At 45.1% G+C, this 20,947-nt stretch overlaps 1 protein-coding gene and 1 pseudogene across 1 annotated transcript; both read right to left on the bottom strand.

Moving 5' to 3' along the window:
* Positions 1-985: 985 nt before the first annotated feature.
* Positions 986-3,328, bottom strand: LOC123822537 (annotated as a pseudogene).
* A 115-nt stretch (positions 3,329-3,443) lies between these two features.
* LAPTM4A (lysosomal protein transmembrane 4 alpha) lies at positions 3,444-20,307 on the bottom strand. The gene is made up of 7 exons (XM_045844583.1): positions 20,021-20,307; positions 11,706-11,826; positions 8,285-8,361; positions 8,059-8,181; positions 5,966-6,061; positions 5,103-5,201; positions 3,444-4,060 (listed from the first exon to the last, which is right to left on the bottom strand). The coding sequence occupies exons 1-7, from the start codon at positions 20,129-20,131 to the stop codon at positions 3,986-3,988; spliced, it is 702 nt and encodes a 233-aa protein (XP_045700539.1). The 5' UTR covers positions 20,132-20,307; the 3' UTR covers positions 3,444-3,985.
* Between the last annotated feature and the right edge of the window lie 640 nt (positions 20,308-20,947).

Raw genomic sequence — 20,947 nt, 5'->3', positions numbered from 1 at the left:
CCTCTTTCTGCTCCAGAATGTCAGGGAAAGGGACCAGGCTGAGGCGGGTCCGCCGCGGGCAAGGGCTGGAATGTGTGGGTTCTTAACTTCCTGCAGGAAAGATTTCACGGAGTCCAGGTGATCTGGGGTTGTTTTGAGAGTATGCGTACTGAAGCTGAGGACACGGTGAAACAAAGGAAGGGCTTAAGATAGAACAGTCAAGGGCCCGTTAGTAGTTAAAGAATAAAGAAGTGGTTCATTTACACAATGGAATTCTTTTTTTTTTTTAAGATTTTATTTATTTAATTTTAGAGAGGGAAGGGAGGGAGAAAGAGAGAGAGAGAGAAACATCAATGTGAAGTTGCTGGGGGCCATGGCCTACAACCCAGGCATGTGCCCTGACTGGGAATCGAACCTGCAATGCTTTGGTTCGCAGCCCGTGCTCAATCCACCGGAGCTACGCCAGCCAGGGCTACACAATGGAATTCTACGTGGCTCAGAAGAAAAGGGACTCTCATCCTTTGCAACAGCATGGATGGACCTGAAGAATATTATGCTAAGTGAAATAAGCCAGTCAGACAAAGGCAAACACCATATGATTTCCCCTATATAAGGACTCAAACAAAATACTAACGACCTAATGAGCTCGATGCACTGTCCGGTGTAGCTCAGTGGCTTGAGCACCGGCCTACCAACCCACCAACCCAAGGGCTGCCAGTTCAATTCCCAGTCAGGTCTCCGGCCAGGTCCCCAGTAGGGGGCGCACCAGAGGCACAATGTGTCTCCCTCCTTCTCCCTCCACATCTCTAAATAAAGTCTTTAAAAAATAAAAATGCACAAGGCTCTAACCATAAACATCCTAAAAAATAGGAGTGGGCTTAAAAACAGGGGTGGAGGGTAGGGCAGTTGGGTGGAAAAGGTAAAGGGATTAAAAAAAAACTCATAAACAGACAACAATATGCATGGTTATGTATGGTGATTACCAAAGGGAAAGGGGAGTGGGGGGAGGGAGAGGGTTCAGGGGGATATGGTGATGGAGAGACATGACTTGGGGTGGTGCACACACAACCTATGGCTGATGAATTACAGAATTGTACACTTTATGCCCTTAGGCCTATATAGTTAACCAGTGTTACCCTACGGTATTAAAGACTCAATGAGATCAATGAATGTAATTAGTGGAACAACAAATCGATGTTTCTCTAAAATCACTAAGTAAAAATAAACATAAAAAAATGACTGAACACTTCAACACTATCTGAATTTTAGAATCAAATATACTATGTAACATACTAAAGCTCCCCCCTTGCACCAGAAGGGAAAACACTAACAAGGCAAACAGTTTGGGCACATTTACAATATTTAACTGTTACGTAACAGCAGATATTTCTCTGCTGGAAAAACGACCCCTGGAATCACAATTTCTCCTTCCTTGGAAGAAAGGATTGGGACTAAAACACTGTGACTGTTCCCTATTAAGTTGAAGGCCAGTGTCCTTTTCCAGAAGATACATCTGCTTCCAATGTACTGATGGCCCATCATCTCTACCCCACAGGTAACAACAACCAGTTTGTTTAGCTTGGCTGTAGGTAGTGGGCAAACTCCTTTGCATCTATACCACCCCCACCCACACTGAAAGGAGTCCCACGAGGTCAGGGGAAAGGACTACTAACAGTTGGGCTAATACCCAAATGCTGCTTAGCGTCTCTTCAGTTGAGAACACAAGTAAACCAACAATAACGAGAAGACGTGATGGATCTCTCGTGAGACTTCCATGTCCGTGTTTGTGCAGAAACGAAGTGAGTCTTGGCCCACAGATGTCATACGGGACTCTGAAATATTCTAGAACCATAGTCACTGAAACATCTCCCACTACCAAAACCTGGGAATACTCTCAGATGCTATCATACTTTTCCCCCCAGTTCAAGTTCAACAGGAACTACAAAACATCGAAGGGGACACCCCACTACTGCACCATCAGTTGGCCTGCTCCCTACATTCAGGACATTTCCTCACAGGGGTGTCCAACCTTTTAGTGTCTCTGGGCCACACATTAAACATACAAGAACTGATGACCCCCCAAAAAGAGGTCTGGGCATCCTTTTCATGATATCTGCCACCACAGATAAGCAGAAAGTCCTTAAATGCAGCCTGTGGGCCACAGGTTGAACACCCCTGCTAGAAGAAGAGGCCTGGCCCGGCCCATACCACCTCTGGACTGAAGGTCATGTTTAAGAGGTTTTGTTCTCATGGCAGTCCTGTCACATGACCCCCAAGTGGCCCAGTGCTCACTTCTGCTTAGACATATTCCTTGCTCTTCTGCCCATCAGGTGTGATGGCGTCACTGCTGGGTTTCCAGCCAGCGGGACACCCCACCACCCCCGGTGTGTGCCAGTGAACGGGAAAGCCCGACTAGTCTGTCTCATCCACAGGGTGGCCAGCAGGGAAGTCATTCACGGAGATCTGTTGAAGGCGACCTTGATCATCAATGACCTCGATGATCCCATCAGCCTTTAAGACCCCACAGTCTAGAGTAACGGCACACTTGAGGTCTGACACCAAGGGAACGGTCATGGGCCCCAGTCCTCGTTTCTTGGGTGTGTTGATCCATGCTAGGAGACAGAGGGGAGAATCCAGACGCACTGACCACTTGGCAGTTGAGTTTCTTCAGTTCTTCTGCCCGAGCACTGAAAGCAGGGATCTCCGTGGGGCACACAAAGATGAAGTCAGGAGGGTAAAGGGAGGGCCCGTCCTTCCCCCCTAGTCAGACGGACGGGTCTCTTTGAACATTTAGCACAACAGATGGAGCTTTGAAGTTGGGGACAGGGAACCCAACCGTGGCATTTCCTGAAGACATCTTGCTGTCAGCAGCTGAGACAGAAATACCCAGACCAATCAGAAGCCACGCCTCCACGTACAGCTTACTCGTATGTTGGTGGCAGCTGTTCCTCAAAGTGAGACCGCAGCCGAACAGTCCTGTTCTCCCTTCTAAAAACACGTCAGATACTTGTTAACGTACGAGATAAGTGGTCTCACAGCTGCATTCTTAGCAAGATGCAAAGTGGAGTACTTTCGGAGAAAATTCTCGTGGTGGGGTCTGTCAATGGCAGTTCCCTTGTGCTCCCTCTTTGGCTCCCTTCTGGAGGTCAAGTGATGCCTTTTCCCACGCACTGTTCTTCATGAACGCATCACCCAACTATTTCAACATAAATACGCACCTTGCTACACCACCCATGTAATTTTTCTATCAAACCATTCATTTCTGGCCTGTGATTCAAGTAATATCCTCTTTTTAACAATACCTCTGAGTTACTGGATTCGAGAAATGCTTTCTAATGGAAAGTATAGCACTGTAGTCTCCAAGTATCAAAAACCATGGCAGTCTGAGTTTATTTTAATGGAAAATGTTAGGTTTTATCTACCAAAAAAAAAAGAGGAATAGGCTTGTTAAAATATGACAACAGTAAAGTTTAAGAGATTTATTAAAGCATCTTATCACAAAGATGAAACCACATACAAACTAGAAACATGCAACTACCGTCTTCCACAGTCACGTTACAACGTTGCGTCGTCTTCCTGCGTTCAGAGCTAAAAACCTCAGATCTTACACCCAACTCACTCACCCTGAATATCTTACTCATTTCTCCTGAAAGGATCCAGGGCAGCAAATAACCAAAATGCAAACTATCATATAAAGAAAGTGCAAAGTTAAAAAAGGAAATGTGTAGAGAACACCCCCCCACCCCCCAATGAAAGGCAAACAATGGCACTTTGCTCTTGCTTCTCCTAGATTGTCTTCAAAACCCACTAAAATGTGATAGACTTAACAAAAAACCCTGACTTTTAATAGATGTCCAAAAAGCTTGTTAGTGTTTGAAAATAATGCTTAAACAAAGAAAAAGGTAGTTTATATCAAAAAAGTTTGAAGAGCCCTGTATTGCAGCATTCTGTAAAATAAACAAGACGAAAAGCTGGTATAGGGTTTATTGACAAAGGCCGAGTGTCCTCAGGCGGGTATGTAAGGAGGCGGCGGTTCCTTCTCAGGCATCTTCACTGCCATTTCGTAGGTTGGCAACACATACTGAGAAAAGAGAAAAGAGAAAAAAAATTTATCAGACTTAATTCTCCTTTAAAATCCCACTTGGAATAATTCGGCGGTCAGATTTTACGAGTGGGGGCATGTGAACCCACAGAGAAGAGCTGGAGAAACTGTCAGCTGAGGAGTTCCTGAGTGATGATTGGCTGTGACCTCGGACTTCACACGCCAGTGAGACCCCTGATCTGAGACTGCTTGAGATGGGGGGGGCACAATGCTGCTCCTGCACTGACCCTGAGGGGCTACCAAAATACCCTGAGAGGAAGACGTGCTTCTGCTTCCCCTGCCCTCCCCACGTGACTAGTAAAGTACCGGTGGTGCCCACCACACCCCAGGCGGTTGAGAACCCAGAATAAGGGCCCCGCTGACCCATGCTAACGGAAGCCGCCAATCAGATGCTGGATCCCGAGTTCATCACCATCTACAGTCAAAGCTTCAGGTACTTGCATCATTTCTCCCGGGTCGAGGGCACGTCTATGCAGGGGAGTAGCGTTCTAAGCCAATTCCCAGTGTGACAGGCTAGCCCTGCACGGGCCACATACACTCTACATGCTGAAAACCTGCCCAGAGCAGAGTAGCAACCAGAGGGCCCCAAGAGTTAAGCATCCCCAAAAGATTCATGCAACCCATTCATTATGTCTCCACAGAAAATCAGCTTCTCTTTAGGGTCACACGCATGGTTCCTGAAAGCAAAACAACTGACGGTACCTCCGTCCTCAGAAGCTCCAGAAGCCACGAGCCTGGCATGGCTCACACTGCTGCCTCCTGCCTACTCCCCCCGCAGAATGCAATGTTCTCGGAAACCACGTACGGATCCAACCTGACCACCAGACTGAATGAGCTCTGTAGTGCGGGCTGTCTCCTGACCACATACCCAGGATTCCAACCAGGAAGTGCTCTATCTCTGCGGACTGAGGCTGTTCGTGCCTTAATACCAGTCATGGCGTTAAAGGGAAAGCAAGACCCAGGTTCTTGAGCATGCTCAATAATGGCTAGCCAAGTTTAAATGCAGTAGAAGGTCAGTCACCTGCGGAGGCGCCTCAAAGGCAGGGTACACAGCAATCTCTGGCGTGTTTCTGTTGTTGATGTATTTATAGCAGTTCCACACACAGTTGATTAGGTAAGCCTGAAAGAATTCACACAGAATTGACCAATGCTGGGATGCAACAGACCACGTGTTCTAAGGTAAGGGGACTCACGATGCTCCCTCCCCAGTTCTCCATGGAGAAGGAAACTGGCGTCCACCTGGACCTGGCACAGGCCAGGCCCTCTCCCTGCCTGCTCCCACCTACATGTCACAAGTTTGGGGGGTTTGTTTGTTTGTTTGTTTTTTAATCCTCACCCGAGGGAGGGAGAGAAACATCGATGCTGGAGAGAAGCACCGACTGGTTGCCTCCCAGATGCACCCAGCATGGGGAGTGAACCCCACAACCCAGGTCTGTGTCCGCCGGCAATTGAACCCACAACCCTTCAGCCACCGGACGATGCTCCAGCCACTGAACCACGCCAGGCAGGGCTGATGTCATAAGGCCTATCATCGTCGTTTCACAGAGACACCCGAGCTGGGGTTTCAGGCCTGATAACCAGTGTGCTGAAGACGGCCTGTTTCTGAACCCTGGGGATCTTAGGTGACTTTCAATCCAAATCACAGACCACTTCTAGAAATACGGTAACCCTTACTTAGTAAGGATTTCGGCGTTCCCAACCACTCTCTGAAGACAAGAGGGAGGACATTCCCCAGACGTCCTCCCTACTGTGTGTCAAAATCTACGCTGCTACTTACCGGGAACTCTGGGGAGACAGGGCAATGGGGAGGCTTAGGCGGGCAGTGCCGCAGTCCAGCAGGACCCCCAGTCCAGCGGGCCCCCGAACGTTCACCCAGAAACTCACCTTGAAAATAATGAATGAGACAAGGAACAGCAGAACAATGGACACGAGGCAGCTGGAGTCCAATGCCAGGAGGTCATCTTTGTAAGGAAAGTCAGGCTATTTGAAACAAGAAGGGGCGGGGGTGAAGGGGCAGAACAGAAAGGGTTTTCAGGACCGTGAAACTACTCCGTACAACGCTGTGAACACATGTCATTCTGCATGTGTCCGAACCGAGACTGCCCACCAAATGGGAGACCTAATGTAAAGGGTGACCTTCAGGTGACCATGATGTTCGCAACTGTGACACACGTACCACTGTGGTTTGGGGCGTGGCCAGGGAGGGAGGCTATGGGGGCAGGGGGTGTATGGGAACTCTCTGTACTGGGTTCTGTTTTGCCGTGAACTTAAAACTGCTCTAGGAAATAAAGTTTATTACACACATACACACATGTGGAATTCGGCCATAACACCTGCACTTTAAGGTAACCTAGAAGAGCATGATATGAATACAAAATAGGCAACAAAGTCAGAACTAATATTCTAATAAAAACTTATAAACAGAATTTGATTCAAAGTACTTTTAAGCCTCATCGTTAATGCATGTTTTTGATCACTTAAAATACATTTGTTTGAATACTCAGAATATTCGTAAGGGTCTAAATTACGCTCCGTTTCTTTTCACTATTTTAAACACCTTTCTGGCCTTTGGAAAGATACTATCTCCTGTATAGAACTCCAAATCTGCCCCTGGGTCACTAAGTCAGGAAGTTTACATCTCGTGTTTCTATCTACGTTGCACGAGCCATGAGTTTAGGATTTACAGGCTGGCCAACAGAGGAAGCACCTTCCAGGCCGAGAGACCAACCGAGTAAAACGGAGAAGCCAGGGAGGTCTCTAAAAGCAATCGGAGAAAATTCATTTTACGTTCTTCTGTGTAGCTCATTTTACTGTTTTAAATTCCCATGTCTTTAATGGGCATGTCAACACCAGAGCCCCATGCCCCCGCGCCCGGCCGACCCTCCGCGGCCTCGCCACAGGCCCCTGCCCTCCCATCACCACCGGTGCCGCCACCAGTCCCCGCTCCGCCCCCTCGGCCCTTCCTGCTTCAAGGCGTCTTGAAGCATGTTACTTCCCGCTTCAAGGCATCTCTCTCACCTGGAAGATTTCTGCTGTTCCTTCCCTATCTGAATTCCTACATGGAATTTAATCTCGCTCCCCAGCCCAGGTCTGACACTTGTGTGATATCCACTCACGGAGCGGCCTACGGTCTTCCTGCACAGCTTCACCACAACTCTAATTCAGTCAAGTTTCCCAACTCCTTCACAGACAGCAAGTTCTACCGACATAGCCCCAGGATCAAGCAGAGCCCCTTGCACACAAGAAGCCATCAACAAATTGTTTTAATGAATATATTTAGTGGTATGCAAAATGGACTAGGCAAAAAATCTGCAAAGTGGGGAGAACGTTCTTAAAAGGCAGAATTTTTAAAATGGACTTGCATTTATCTGGACCCCACAGTTCCCTGTAGACCCCCCTCTGGCCCAGACTGCCCCCTGCCCCTCCACCACACAGCGCCTAATCTGAGCTGCTCATTTACCGCTGAGCCGCGACAGCTCTAGTTCATTACCAGGGAACATGTTCATGTCTTGACTCCCCAAATTCACCGTTAACTTACTGCTGCACATGGGGCAGGGGGGGTTGTTTTTATATCTGTACCATTCACCAATAGTTTGCCTAGCACAGAATGAAGGATGGAGTAGGCACTCAAATACGTGTTATGAATACCTACAAAAACAAAAAGCTAATACTTTAATGAGTGCCAAATAAGCCAAATTACCATTCTTTTAGTCTACTCAAAATAAAAGTCAAGCTACTCCTTAAATTTTACAATCCCATTTTAAGGGACTTTTAATATTGGATTACCCAAATGGTATGGTAAGAAGATATTCTATTTCCATACTAGTTTCAACATGACAGTTAGGAGCAGTGATATTATTTCAGAACACTTTAAAAATAAACAGGGTTGGTTAAAATACAAACAGTACCTAAAACTGACTCGGAATATCAATTTAAATCATGAGAATAGAAGAAGTCTAACCCGCACCCACACTTACCAGCTGATCCAGATACTCTTTGATCCTTGGCAGGTAAGTGAGAGAGCTGATAGCAACCAGGCAACTGAGGACGAAGTCAAACAGCCGGTAGCAGAAGAAGGGAATGAGCCAGCCCACCTGGTACTGGAGGGAAGAAGGAACCACAGCGTCCCATCACACACATGACATCACCGAGTACTGCTCGGCAAAGCGCAAACCCCGAAAGCCGAACGCACAGAGTACTCACAGAAATTGCTCCGTACACCAGCATTGAGCTGATGATGAACATGAGAACGGAGACGGCGAAAAGGACACAGGCATTGTCTAAGAAAACAAAAGCCAAAATCTGATTAAGCTATCATATAAAAAGAATGAAACTCCTCATGACAAAGTAACATTCTGAAGCTAGCTTACAAAAACCTAAGAATTTTTAAGATTGGCTATCAAAAAAATCTAAGCCTAAGAGGGTTAAAAAAAAATCTGCCTCATTATTAGGTAATGAGGCTTAAGAAATTCGTACCTTTGTTTTCTTGTTTGTTAAATTGCTACAACTCACTGACACTTATTAATAAGTTGGCACACGGACCAGGTACCCTGCTAGGGAGAGAAATCTCTGCCCAGAGTCTAAGAGGTGCAGGCAGATCATTATAATCCAATGTGGCAAGTGCTACAACAGAAGCAGAAACAATCAGCTTTGCCTGGAGAACCAGGAAAAACTAAATAAAATAAATAGCATGCACTGGCTCTTGTGAGACGAGCAGGGTTCATCTGAAGGGAAAGTCTGGTATTTGCTTCCAAGACACACGTATTAGCAAAGAAAGGGCTACAGATGCCCTCTCTTGGCTTAGGTAAAACACACAGTCCGAAATCCAAGGCTGTCCATGAACTAACCCCCTCTCCTCCATCCCAACACCCGAACTCACTGCTCTGAATCCTTCACCTTGGCTTCGCTGCTAATACTTTAACGAGTGCCGAATAAGTCAAATCATCATTCTTTCGTTTACTCAAAACAATAGTCAAACTGCTCCTTAAATTTTACAAGGACAATTTTGAGAGACTTTCAATATTGGCATATCCAAATGGTATGGTAAGCAGATATTCTATTTTCATCTTACTAGTTTCAAACATGGTAATTAGGAGCAGTGACATTATTTTAGAACACTTTAAAAATAAACAGGGTTAGTTAAAATAAAAATAGTACCTAAAAACAACTCAGAATATCGACTTAAATATTTTACCTTGAATAAAAAGTTCTTCTCTGTTCCTCAACTCCTTCTCAGATTGTTCCCTTTCTCTACATTAATCACACTCACGAATTCTCTCACAAAACATCCAAGTAGTTTAAAAAAATACTAAACCACACGTGACCTGGTGAGTTTCGCACCACAAACCTAATGTTGACTCTGAGACTCTGGATCGACACCAAGAACATGAAGGCACTAATGATGCATGACTGGGGCAGCCGCTGAACATGCATGTTCCGGGACACACGTTCTCTGCCATCCTGCCACTCGGCAGCACAAACACCATCAATACTGGGCACTGCGCTCTCGCCTCTCCCGGCGGACCCGGGGCAGCTCACTGAGGGGGGGTTCACAGGACTTCCCTGCCGCAGCAGGCGAGATGCCACTTGGGACTACCTAGTAGGGACTTGGTAGTTCGAACAATCAGCCTTTAAGGATCTATTACGGAAGACAACACGCTTATGTTGATTTCTTACAATATTAAAATAATGCAAGTTCCAGGTCTTCCACTGGAGCAACAAATAGCAAAACGGGGAGAAATCAGGTGGCAGGTGGGAAAGACAGGTAGCACCTGGAACAAGAGACGCTGTAGTATCTGTGAATCAATAAAGCAAACGAGTATGAAGGCCAGATGCCCGCATATGAACCTCAGGTTTCCACTCACCAACACGTTCGGGAACCTCCTTTAGGGAGTAAAAAGGTCACTGAAAAGAAGCGTTCACCCATTCTCAAGGTCAGCAGAAGTAAGGATGACATTTGTATCTGAAAAACAGCTTGTGTATATTGCAGCAGTATTTCAGATACACTGAGTACATGTCCTGTTTAGTTGATTAAAAACTAATCACACACCCTATTACTTAAAAGCGATCATCAGGCCACCCATCAGAAATTAACTTGCCATTTAACACTGGCTCTACAGGAAAGTCAAATTTCAACTTCCAAAGAAACATAAACTACCACATGACCAAAAACTATGCATTTTTTACTGTCTCACCAATAAGGGCTTTTGAAGAAGTAATCAATAAAAATTGGTAATGAATACACTGATTCTCTGGACAGCAGCCACAATACTCACGCAACGTGGAAAACACCTGTGACTTGGCCCCTGTGGCTCTGGCCGAGGCTCGGAGCCCACCGGGCGGGGCGGCCTGCAAGACCCTCGGTGACCACGCCTTTTCCTACTCCCCGGCTTTAAGAGAAACACACAGGACGGGGCGGAAAGCCTGGCACGAGTAGGTTCAGTACATCTTACAGCCTCGAGTAAAATTTTATGAATACCAACGATGGCCATTAGAAGCTGACGTTTTATTCACCATTCTATCCTGGAATTTTAAGTAAAAACAGACCACTCGAAAGAAGTGTCTGAAGGGATGCTTCTAAAGCTCCTGGTAGTTCTTCTATCACATTTGACGACAAAATTAAAGGACGATGCTGCAGCTTTGAGAAGACGACGAGGACACTTATTTTTCCAAAGGAACTCAAAGAGCTGTGAACAGCTGCTAGTGTTTGCACGCAGTGGCTGACAGAGGCCCACACGCAGCTGCGGGGCTCCCGGGAACAGAAAGTCAGCCCTGTGGACAGCGGGTCACCTAAATTAACCGCCCGAGTTTTTAAAAAGCAACTTTATAAACGGAGGAGAGCAGGTCATAAATGTCACAAAAAAGCTAGCAATTCTAAAAATGAGCATTAAGAGCTGGTAGTATTATGTACATAACGGATTCAGGTGAACTGGGAACATTCTTCTGAAGTGAAAACATTTTTACATCAACATACAGGAATTACACTGAAAAATCTCAGGCATAATTTTCTGTTCAAATATTAAATTTCTAACAATTTATAACAATATAAAATTTTTACTACAATTTTTCTACACCCGTATTGTAGAGGAGAATAATAAAAATATTGCTATCAGGGAATAACAGGTTTAAAAAGATAATTTCTATAAATGTCCTAGGGTTACTTTTTAATTCCACTGTTAAGTATTTCTTCATCTAAAAGAAACATATTTAGAATTGTGACTCTAAGCAACAGATGGCACCAAGTGTTCAAACAATTCCTTCTTGTGTTTCACTATGTCTTTCTGTTCTATGAGCAAACCTCCCACCCTCCACCAGTCTTTTTGTAGCTCCTTCTTCCCGCTGACCTCCACAGCACCCAACAGGAGTCAAAGTATACAACACCCATTTCTCAAAAGTCTTCTGGTAGTCTGTTACAGTTCTTGGCTAAAAATGCTCAATTATAACCCTCCCTGAGTATCTTTGAAAAACCCACAAAACACTTTTCTGCCTCAGCAATGAGAGTTAACTCAAACATAATTAATCCTCTTCTAAATAACAAGTTGTGTCTGTGTGTGTGTGTGTGTGTGTGTGTGTGCGTGTGTGCGCATGCACCATTCGCAGGAGACTTTTTCAACTAAAAACATACCTGCCATTCTCTCAGTTGAATAGTAATTGCCAATGACTTCATACTGAATGTTGACAGATGGCATTGAGTTTGGATGAGTTACCTCCACTGTCAGCAAAATTGCCATCAACAGGTTCACCACCTACGAAAGATATTATTTTATCAATTATATTATTCATCAGGAAGCAGCCAGTCTTCAGCACAATCTTTGGATGTTGTCCATACTTAAAATTATTTTAACTGAAGAGAGACATAAAACTGGAGACTACCTGTGAGATAAAATATGCAATACCACTATTAAGAATAGTTTTAAGATAAATATTTCATAAAGTTAAAGTATAAACTTAATTGTTTCAGATCAAAGATAAATGATTGATTTGATTCAGTACAAAAAAAACAAATTAAAAATAAGGGATCATTACAAATCGTTCATATTCACATATTTATATACTAATCTCAGAATTTCCAGTTTTGAAGAAGCCAATTCATCCAATATACTTATCCATCACATAACTTTAACAGCCACCGGATAACCACGGAGGGGTGGGCAGAATTGGTGAGTTTACCGTTTTTCATTTGGAAAAAGACATGCAGGTTATGACTATTACAACAGCTTAATTAACGCAAAAGAACATCCCTCACAACCATGAATCTACTTTTGGCAACCTCTGCGTGATGACCCATCAGGTACGAAACCCCTTCGCAGTATCTCCCATCCAGAGATAAAGACCTCCTACTTCCTAACTAAAGGGTTTAAAAACTAAAAAGCTTTAAAGACTTTCCAAGATCTGACTGAGTTACTTAACTTGCACCTCCCGGTCTAAATTCTAAATTCTACCCTGGGACATAATCTGCTCCCCCTTCGAGGTAAGAGCTCCTCTAACACCCAGCCGAGGCTGATGGGGGCGGGGGGGGGGCGGGGGGGGGGCCGGCTCCAAACAGGTCTTTTCCAGAACAAACTCTCAGGCACTTGCCCCGCTGACTCCTCTCTGCTCTCCTACCTGCACACGTGCCCCAGTGCACTGGGCACACTATTCAGATGAGCTAAGCTGGGCCCGGAGGGGACACAGGGGGTCTCAGCTGCCACATCCTAGCTACCAGCTTCAATCAATACAGCATGAAATCACACTGGCCCAAACTTCGTGAACGAAGAGTAACTCCCTAAAACCCCTCCTTCCTTTTCACACTTGGCCAACCCCACTAAGCTGCTCCCGCCTGTGCCTGTACTGTTGCACTCAGAGGTCCACCCGCAGGCCCTCACACACATTTGCAATCGAACGTCGTCTTATCACACTCCTGCCTGTCAAGATTTTTTCCATTTAGATTCTGACGCCCTAAGATTTCCCATCTCTCAGCACCCTGCGTGTAAAAATATAATCAGCATGTAATCAGTACTTCCCTCCACATCACCAGCAAGGGAACAGGGGGCAGACAAAGCTACTACACTTGAATACAACTCTTTATCTGATCCAGAGGAACTTCCTGAGGCTCTGTCAAAAACCTTGCTGAAAGTCCGCCATAACAATCTGCTGAATTTCCCGGGTGGTGGGGTGGGGTCTGCAACTCCATTGGAAAGGGAAATATTCTTCATGCCTCTGGTTTTCAGGCCCCGGTTTCTGGTAAGTGCTCTAAACAGTGACGTTAATGATTTCACAGAGAACCCCCACCCAGGACTGGGGTTAGGTAGGCTTCCCCATGGGAAGTTCACAGAACCCGCCCTCTCCCCCTAGGGGGAGAATCTGAACATTTGACACTCTCAAGGAATGTGTGAGTCTTATCAATAGTATTTTAAACGAACTCTATTATGTAGCTCTTTCCTGTCCACCCTGAAGGATAAATAACAGTTTTATCAGGGCTGAAATTTTCCTGGAGGTGTTTCAGTCGAAGGCTTTACACATTCTAGACAAGCAACCCAAGTTCTTATCTTGAAATAAGATTAGGTTAGGTGATCTAAACAATGTCACAATGTCAAGTACAGAATCAACTAATATTTCTGAAGATACTCCATATACCAAGAACAATGACATACTTCACTTATTCACTTAGTAAGGGAAGTAAATGTAACTAAAGCCCATTTGCAGATGGGGAATGGGGAAACTAAGGTTCAAATAAGCACAGTAATTCACGCAAGTCCACTGAGCGGATAGAGGACGCAGCTAGGATACAAATCTGGCACTTACAAGGCAGCCTGCTTCCTCGCACTACATTCCTAAGCAACTCGTTTGGAGGTCTTTCCAAAAGCAAACCCATTATCCAAGGGCATAAAATATATATACTTAACTCTCCAAATAAATGTTCAGTAACATGCCTTTTCTCCTTGCACTGCTCAAAGGCAAGGTACTTATCAACTCCTGAAAGGCCTTTAAAAGGGAAAATCACATTTGCAAAAGATGGCCCCCCAGTTGAAGGCTGGTTTTTTTTAATTGTCCATTGTCATTGCAATGGGTGTGGCCAGTGTATATGGTGTAAGAGTATGAGTTAATGTGATTAGACGAATTGATTATTGATCAGATACATCTACTGAAGTTATCCATTCTGTCTAATGAAATCAGCTTGGAACCAATTCCGCAAACTCTCTGCTAAACACAATAGAGTCATAGTGAGAAAGCTCTGAGCAAAGAAACAATCTCATGTCAAGAAAAACATGCAAACTCAATTACTAGATGAAGGAAATAACACACTCAAAATACTCAGAAGTCTCAAATTCCCTTCTTAAATATTTGTATCACGTGGAGGACTTCTAAAAATGTCTTCTCTTCCATGGATAAGTCAGAATCACCCATTATTATCTTCTAGTATTTATGATACCTCAAATTTCAGTGAGTCCATGGAGTTCATCACATTCCATGAAGTCACCACGTTTCATCAGGACCCAACTTATGTGTTAAAACACTCATCTGAAAAACCCACCCTTGGGACCTTAAAAGGTTCACCAGTACACACCTATCCTGTGCTCAAATACAGGCCTGCACCATTCACGCTTGATTTCAGTTGATATTTCTAAGTTCCATGTAGCATTTTTCACAAAGTATATGAAACTGATGTTACAGGCTTGCAGTATAAAATTTCTCTGAAAATAGCAAAGTATGTACAATTCCAGAATATTTATTCCCAATTCACTTTTCCCTTTACTGTACTTTGAACAAAGACAATTAACAAAAATGTAATTAAAACAATTAATTTCTAAATCTGGTAGTTCATGGAGTTATAGCGCGCAGCAACTATGCTCTTGTGTTGACACCGTGGGCAATGGACACACCACTAACGTGGGAGCGGTGCTACACACTCAGTGGGCCCAACAACAGCGTTTGCACTATTTCTTTCCGCCTCATGTAAGGAAACAAACAAGAAATGCCAGACCGTACTAGCTTTCACTTGTTACAAAGAAACAACATCAGATCCAGCAAGCACTGGACCTTGAGAGTTACTCCTCTTCGCTTTCTCCTGTCACTGCCACATCCACAAAGAGTCTTTTGTGGACTGGTGTCTGTTTTTTAATTATTACTCTTTACTTTTCCCACGGCATGTTTTGCCACAGCCCAGCATCTGCGGAGACTATAATTAAAGCAACGTGTTGGCCTCAGGGCGTCCGGATAAGGGTCACGCAGGCAAAGAGAGGGGGATCCACCCGGAGTCAAGGCTACAACCCCCCAGGCCAGCAAAAAACCTCATCAGATAGAGATCAAAAGTAACTATCTTTAAATGTTTAACTAGTGAAAGGATTAAGGAAAAAAACTAACAGACAACATCATGGGGGGGGGGGCCGCTGGCTGCAGGAAAAGAGGGTAAAATGGGATCAATGGGGAGGGATGGAGACTTGAGTTGGGGTGGTGAACAGACCACACACACAGACGATGTGTGATAAACTCGACCCCCTGAACTTACGTAATTTCATTAACCAATATCATCCCGATAACTTGGATAAAAAATAAAATACACAAAACTACCAAAAAATGTTTAATAATAAAATTTAAATTATAATAAACGTGCACTATAGGTTATGTTGTTGCTATTAGCCCTTGCGTGCAATTACAAGTGAGTTCCTCTTACTGCTTTTTTGCAGGAGACGATTCACTGAACAAAGGTCTAATGAGTACTTGGAGTGTTCTGATGAACCAGCTAGCTACCCCACTCATTTTACACAGCAGAACGTATCAGCTTCCTCCTTCGAGGAGAACATCTTGTGTGGGGAGAAAAGTAAGAAAAGGGTAATGATACTAATGTATACTAAGTATTTTTTTAAAAGTACATATAAGAGATATATAAAAACTTTTCCAGGTACCAGTGAGAAAACCAGATCCCTCTGATTGGGAAGCAAAGAAAGTAAGTTTCACCAAGAAAACATTTAAAAAATGTTAACCATTTAGCTAACAATTAAAACTAATTAACCAAAATTGGCAACATGTTAATGGTTGAAGCTGAGTGATGAATAATGGGAGACTTTTATACCATTTCACTGTTTCCGTATTTTTTTTAAGATTTTATTTATTTATTTTTAGGGAGGGGAGGGGGGAGAGAGAGAGAGAGAGAGAGAGAGAGAGAGAGAGAGAGAGAGAGAGAGGGAGGGAGGGAGAGAGAGAGAGAAACATCAATGTGCGGTTGCTGGGGGTCATGGCCTGCAACCCAGGGATGTGCCCTGGCTGAGAATTGAACCTGGGACACTTTGGTTCCCAGCCCGTGCTCAATCCACTGAGCTATATGCCGGCCAGGGCTTGTTTCCGTATTTTTGAAATTTTCCTTCATGAGGTTTTTTATGAGTTCGGGCAAGAAGAACATCTCAGGGAGAAGAAACGGCGTCTGCAAAGGCACCAAGGCACGGAGGGGAAGGGAGAGGCAGGGAGCAGCGTGAGCGAGGAAAGGGACTAACTCTAAAACACAAACACGCCATTCGTGTGCAAAGGACTCAGGGTCAGGGCTGGAAAGGAGTGCGGCCTGCGGAAACCTGTCTTCGCCTCTCCGCCTGCTACCTGACTTCAGGTGGTTCATGTCTGCGACACTCATAAAAAATGTATTATACAGATGATAGGGTTCACCCTTTCCCAGGGAAAGACAGATAATCTCAAAATAAATTATGTTGCCAAATGAAATAAAGTTAGTCATATATTAAATCTTTGCAAGACCTAAAATTATTCCAAATGCTCAAAACGCCATTGGGGGGTGGGGGCGGCCGGGGGCGCCTGCGGTGGAGTTGTAAACCCATCTTCAATCATTCAATAAACATTACGTGGTAAATATACCACATAAGAAACTGTTGTTTAATAATCATGTCTTCAAGTTCTTTAGTAAACGGTAGACAGTTTCAGAAATGCCCAAATTTAAACTGGAGCTCATCCTGAAATTTCACGTATCACTCAACCACATATTAAGTAGTCAGGCGTGCTTCATTCAAATCTAAAATGCCCAAGACTAACGAGCTGGGTGCATAGAACTGACTCTGGCTTCTCTAAGTCCCACTGCACTACTCAGTACCGTACACCTAATACTCCACATGTATATAGCGTTACAGGTGCTTTACCACCAGGCCAGGAGGAGCAGTTGCTAGAAAGCCATGACTGGATATCAGATCCTAAGTCACTGATATGCTGTCTGGGCCCAGCAGGTGGGAGGGGCTGCAACCCCAGGTTCCAAACACCACAGAGGCCACCTAAAGAGAATCATAAATATTCCCCCACCTTAAATACAGGGGAGTATCAGGACAAGGAGGATGGAAAGAGAAGTTAACACTCCACCTCGAGAATGCCTGTATTTTTTCTCGTCTTAGTAAAGGAGCTTCTGGCAACAAAACGCGCTGTGTGGGCACATCCTTTGCTTAATATATTATATTACACTTTTCTCTAGTTGGTCTCGTTTTTCTAAACGTTACATGCCTCTCCAATTAGACCCTATATTGCTAGGGTACTGAAGCCACACTTTTCAAAGTCACCAGCAATACTGCAACCAAGAAAACAATGGCCTTTTCCAGTCCTTAATTCTGATTAGAATCTGACCACTTTCTCCCTCCCCTTTGTTAATGTAGATTAAATTTAATTTTGCAGGTGTGCTCCAAAGTTCTTTGTAATACCATAAAAATCTCGAGGACAGGCGCCATGTTCAAGGCAAGAAACATCTGAGGGCACCATGTGGCAGGTAGTAAGAATACAAAAGATCGATAACCTATGGTCCCGGTGATTGATTCTTCTTCAATATCTGCCACAGCCCTGTCCACTGTACACGATCAATAAATCTCTTAATTTTACATTAACTAATTGAAGCAGTTTATAAATTCTACTAACCAGAAAAGTCCATGCAAAGTAAGAACAGCTATAGCTAAAGCATGAGAAAAAACACAGATGTGAAAAGTTTCTGTATCAAGTGTTTCCGAGGGGAAGAGATTTAAACACCTCATCCCCTATTTTGGGAAAATAAATGCACCCAGTCAAGTTTTTCCTCCCTCAATCCTGAGTTTCGTTGTTTGTTAGCTCCTACTTCTCCCTGCAATCCCTTACGTTTTTATGAGCTGAGCCCGTAGCATCAAAAAAAAATCTCCCCTGGAAAGAAAACCAGCCAATTACATTCAGAGTGGAAACTGGGAGAGGGTGGCTATTTCCTCTTGAGAAGTTAAAAATCCTTTGTTCTGTGAATGCAGGAAAGACACCAAGAAGAAAAAGACTCCATTTGCAGGCAGGAGTGCTAGACTACCGGACACTCCTCCGCTCCTCCTCAATTAAAGGCCGAGGGTAGACCATCTTCTAGGTACGGGGGAGGCAGGGTTGGGTAAGAGGTCTGAGGGCTCTAAAGACCTCAATTATTCTTGTAGGGGAACAAAGGCAGACCTAAGGGCAAACAAACAAAAGAAATTAAGACTCATACCCTTAGAAAAATGGATTAGAAATAAAAGAAAGAAATACAACGGCTGCTACTGCCATTAACAGTTAAAATACATTAGAAAGTTTTTTTCAGGGAAATGCGATATAACTACACCAGTAAGATGGTAATTCTGAATATAAAAGTACAGGAAATATTAAACTTAGAAACAAGCAAATAAGCCTGCACATTCAAGTTGTGTTGTTTTTTCTAATATTCGCCAATGCAGCAAGGCTGTAAAAAAAGGGCAGTAAGAAATAATAAGATCAGACAGTCCCCTGGGCGGAGGGAGGGGGCAGGCATCACTATCCGCCTAACTGAAGATGATTCTCATCTGGTGTTTGTCCAAACAGTAATGATTTCAAGGCACTGGGTAGGGAAGTAACAAGAACAGAGAAAGGCAAAAAGAATGTCGGTGATAAAGCTCTCCCCCTTTTAAACTGAAGTCAACAGAACCTGTGCAGTGTCACTAATGCCACAACCTCCCACACCAAAAAATAAATCACAAAGTCATTAGGGAAAAGTGGCCACGTCGACCGTGAGAGAAGTTTGTCAAAGCCTCTGAAAAGCCATCACAGCCTAAAGCTGCCTCAACAAAACCATGTATTTAAAAGTCGCAAATTAGCTTCAAAATGTAGGCGTACTGGAGATAGTAAGAAATCACGAAAATATTACTAGCGAACCATCCATCAATAACGTTGCCAACTTGATTATGACATAGAATCACACAGGCCTTGAAATCCAGGGAATGCTAGCCTGTGTAGTCAGAATAGAGAGAACAGGCTCTCAAAAGAGGACACTTAAAAGAAACGGACTGGGTCTGATAAGAAAAGCGTCGGGGTAGCGCTCCACCGAAGCAGATGGAGTGTAAACCCCGACAAATGGTACTGCCGCCCAGAGAAGCCTTCCTGCCGAAATCACAAACACATTCTAACAAATAAGGTCAAGAAATCAGACTGCGTTGCAAACTGGACCTCTTCCTTTCCCTTCGGGCTAGACAGAACTTCGAAACTGGGCTGCATTTATTTAAGTCCGTTTCAAATTGTTTCGTTAGGGGGGAAAAAAACAAACCCAGGGATTGGGAAAGGGTTGGGGGAGGGGGTGGTGCTTCAGATCACAGAAGTACAAAAAGAGCTGAAATCTGGCAATTTCCAGAACTTCCACCAAAACCCAACACTCTCATTTCCCCCCTCCCGCGCCCCCCCCTCCGCCCGCAACGCCTCCGCCTTTCCCAACCCCCAGTTTTTCTCTAATTCTAGCCAAGAAACAATCTCCCCAGGTCCACCCCGACTCTGATTCCTGGACACAGTACCCTCCCTCAAATTGGAGCACCCTAAAAAGAATCTCCCCTATGCCTTCCCGCCCCACCCAACACCCCGTTTTCAGTCCCACCCATCCCAGGAAACACTCCCTTCCTTCCAGACCGGGATCCCCCATTTCCCGCTCATGCGCATTCCCCCCGGGCCCTACCCTCCCGCCCCGCCCGTCCTTACCATGTACCAGGTCCCCAGGATGATCGTCCCAGTGCGGACATGGCAGCAGCCGCAGCACCGGGTGCTGTAGAACCGGTCGCTGCGGCTCCGTTTGAAAGTCATGGACACCATTGGGAATCTCGCAGGCCTTGTTCTTGGCCGGGACCCTGACAAAGGCTTTGCGCCCAAGCGGTGCACCGAGCTAGCTCTGTCACAGTGTCCAAAACCCAAAGACGCGTCTTCAAGCCCGCCCCCGGCCCGGGCCCCTGCCAGCTACTTCGCACCTGCGCACTGAGAACAGAGCGCCGCTCTCGCGCGACCTCGCTTTACCCTTCTTCCTCCACCTTCCCCGCACACAGGCCAATGGAAGAGCTGGAAGCTGGGAGGGCTCGACTTCTGATTGGAAAAACTCGGAGATTGACAAGACGTCAGGTCCAATCAGAAGTTCAACTCGCCTCAGCTCCTGAGGGTGAGGGCTGCCGGGGAGGCCTAGGATAGTTGGAGTTGGGTGTCGCCTGGTAGGTCACCATCTCCGCAACGAGAGCGACTAGAAAACAGGCATTTAACAGAAAAAGGGAGAGACAGGACGCAAAGCTGGCAGACAGGGCCGAAGGACTTTTCTGAGCGACACCTTCGTCAAGAACTGCTTCGGGGGCGGCTGCTCACGTGACCTTTGCGCACAGCTCATTATTGGGCTGGCCGGGGGCGGTGCCTGTGGAGAATGGGCGGGGCTAATCTCCGTTCTTGGGCTTTCCTCTCTGCTAGAGCGGAAATTGACTTCCTGGAGGGGTAAAAGATTGGGTTTCCTTTGTTCCTCGGCCTGAGTGTTCTTGGTGTGAGCCAAAAAGGACCGTTCAATCCTGCCAAAAGCAACTAAGAGGCAAGAGGATCGAGGATGAAACTAGAGAGAACTGCTTAGGACTTAGGTGCTGGATGTTTACAGATCAC

This window comes from Phyllostomus hastatus, unplaced genomic scaffold, assembly GCF_019186645.2.
Source record: "Phyllostomus hastatus isolate PE091 unplaced genomic scaffold, TTU_PhHast_1.1 phas_contig_402, whole genome shotgun sequence".
Classification (NCBI taxonomy): domain Eukaryota; kingdom Metazoa; phylum Chordata; class Mammalia; order Chiroptera; family Phyllostomidae; genus Phyllostomus; species Phyllostomus hastatus.
This window is presented reverse-complemented; position numbering and strand designations above follow the sequence as displayed.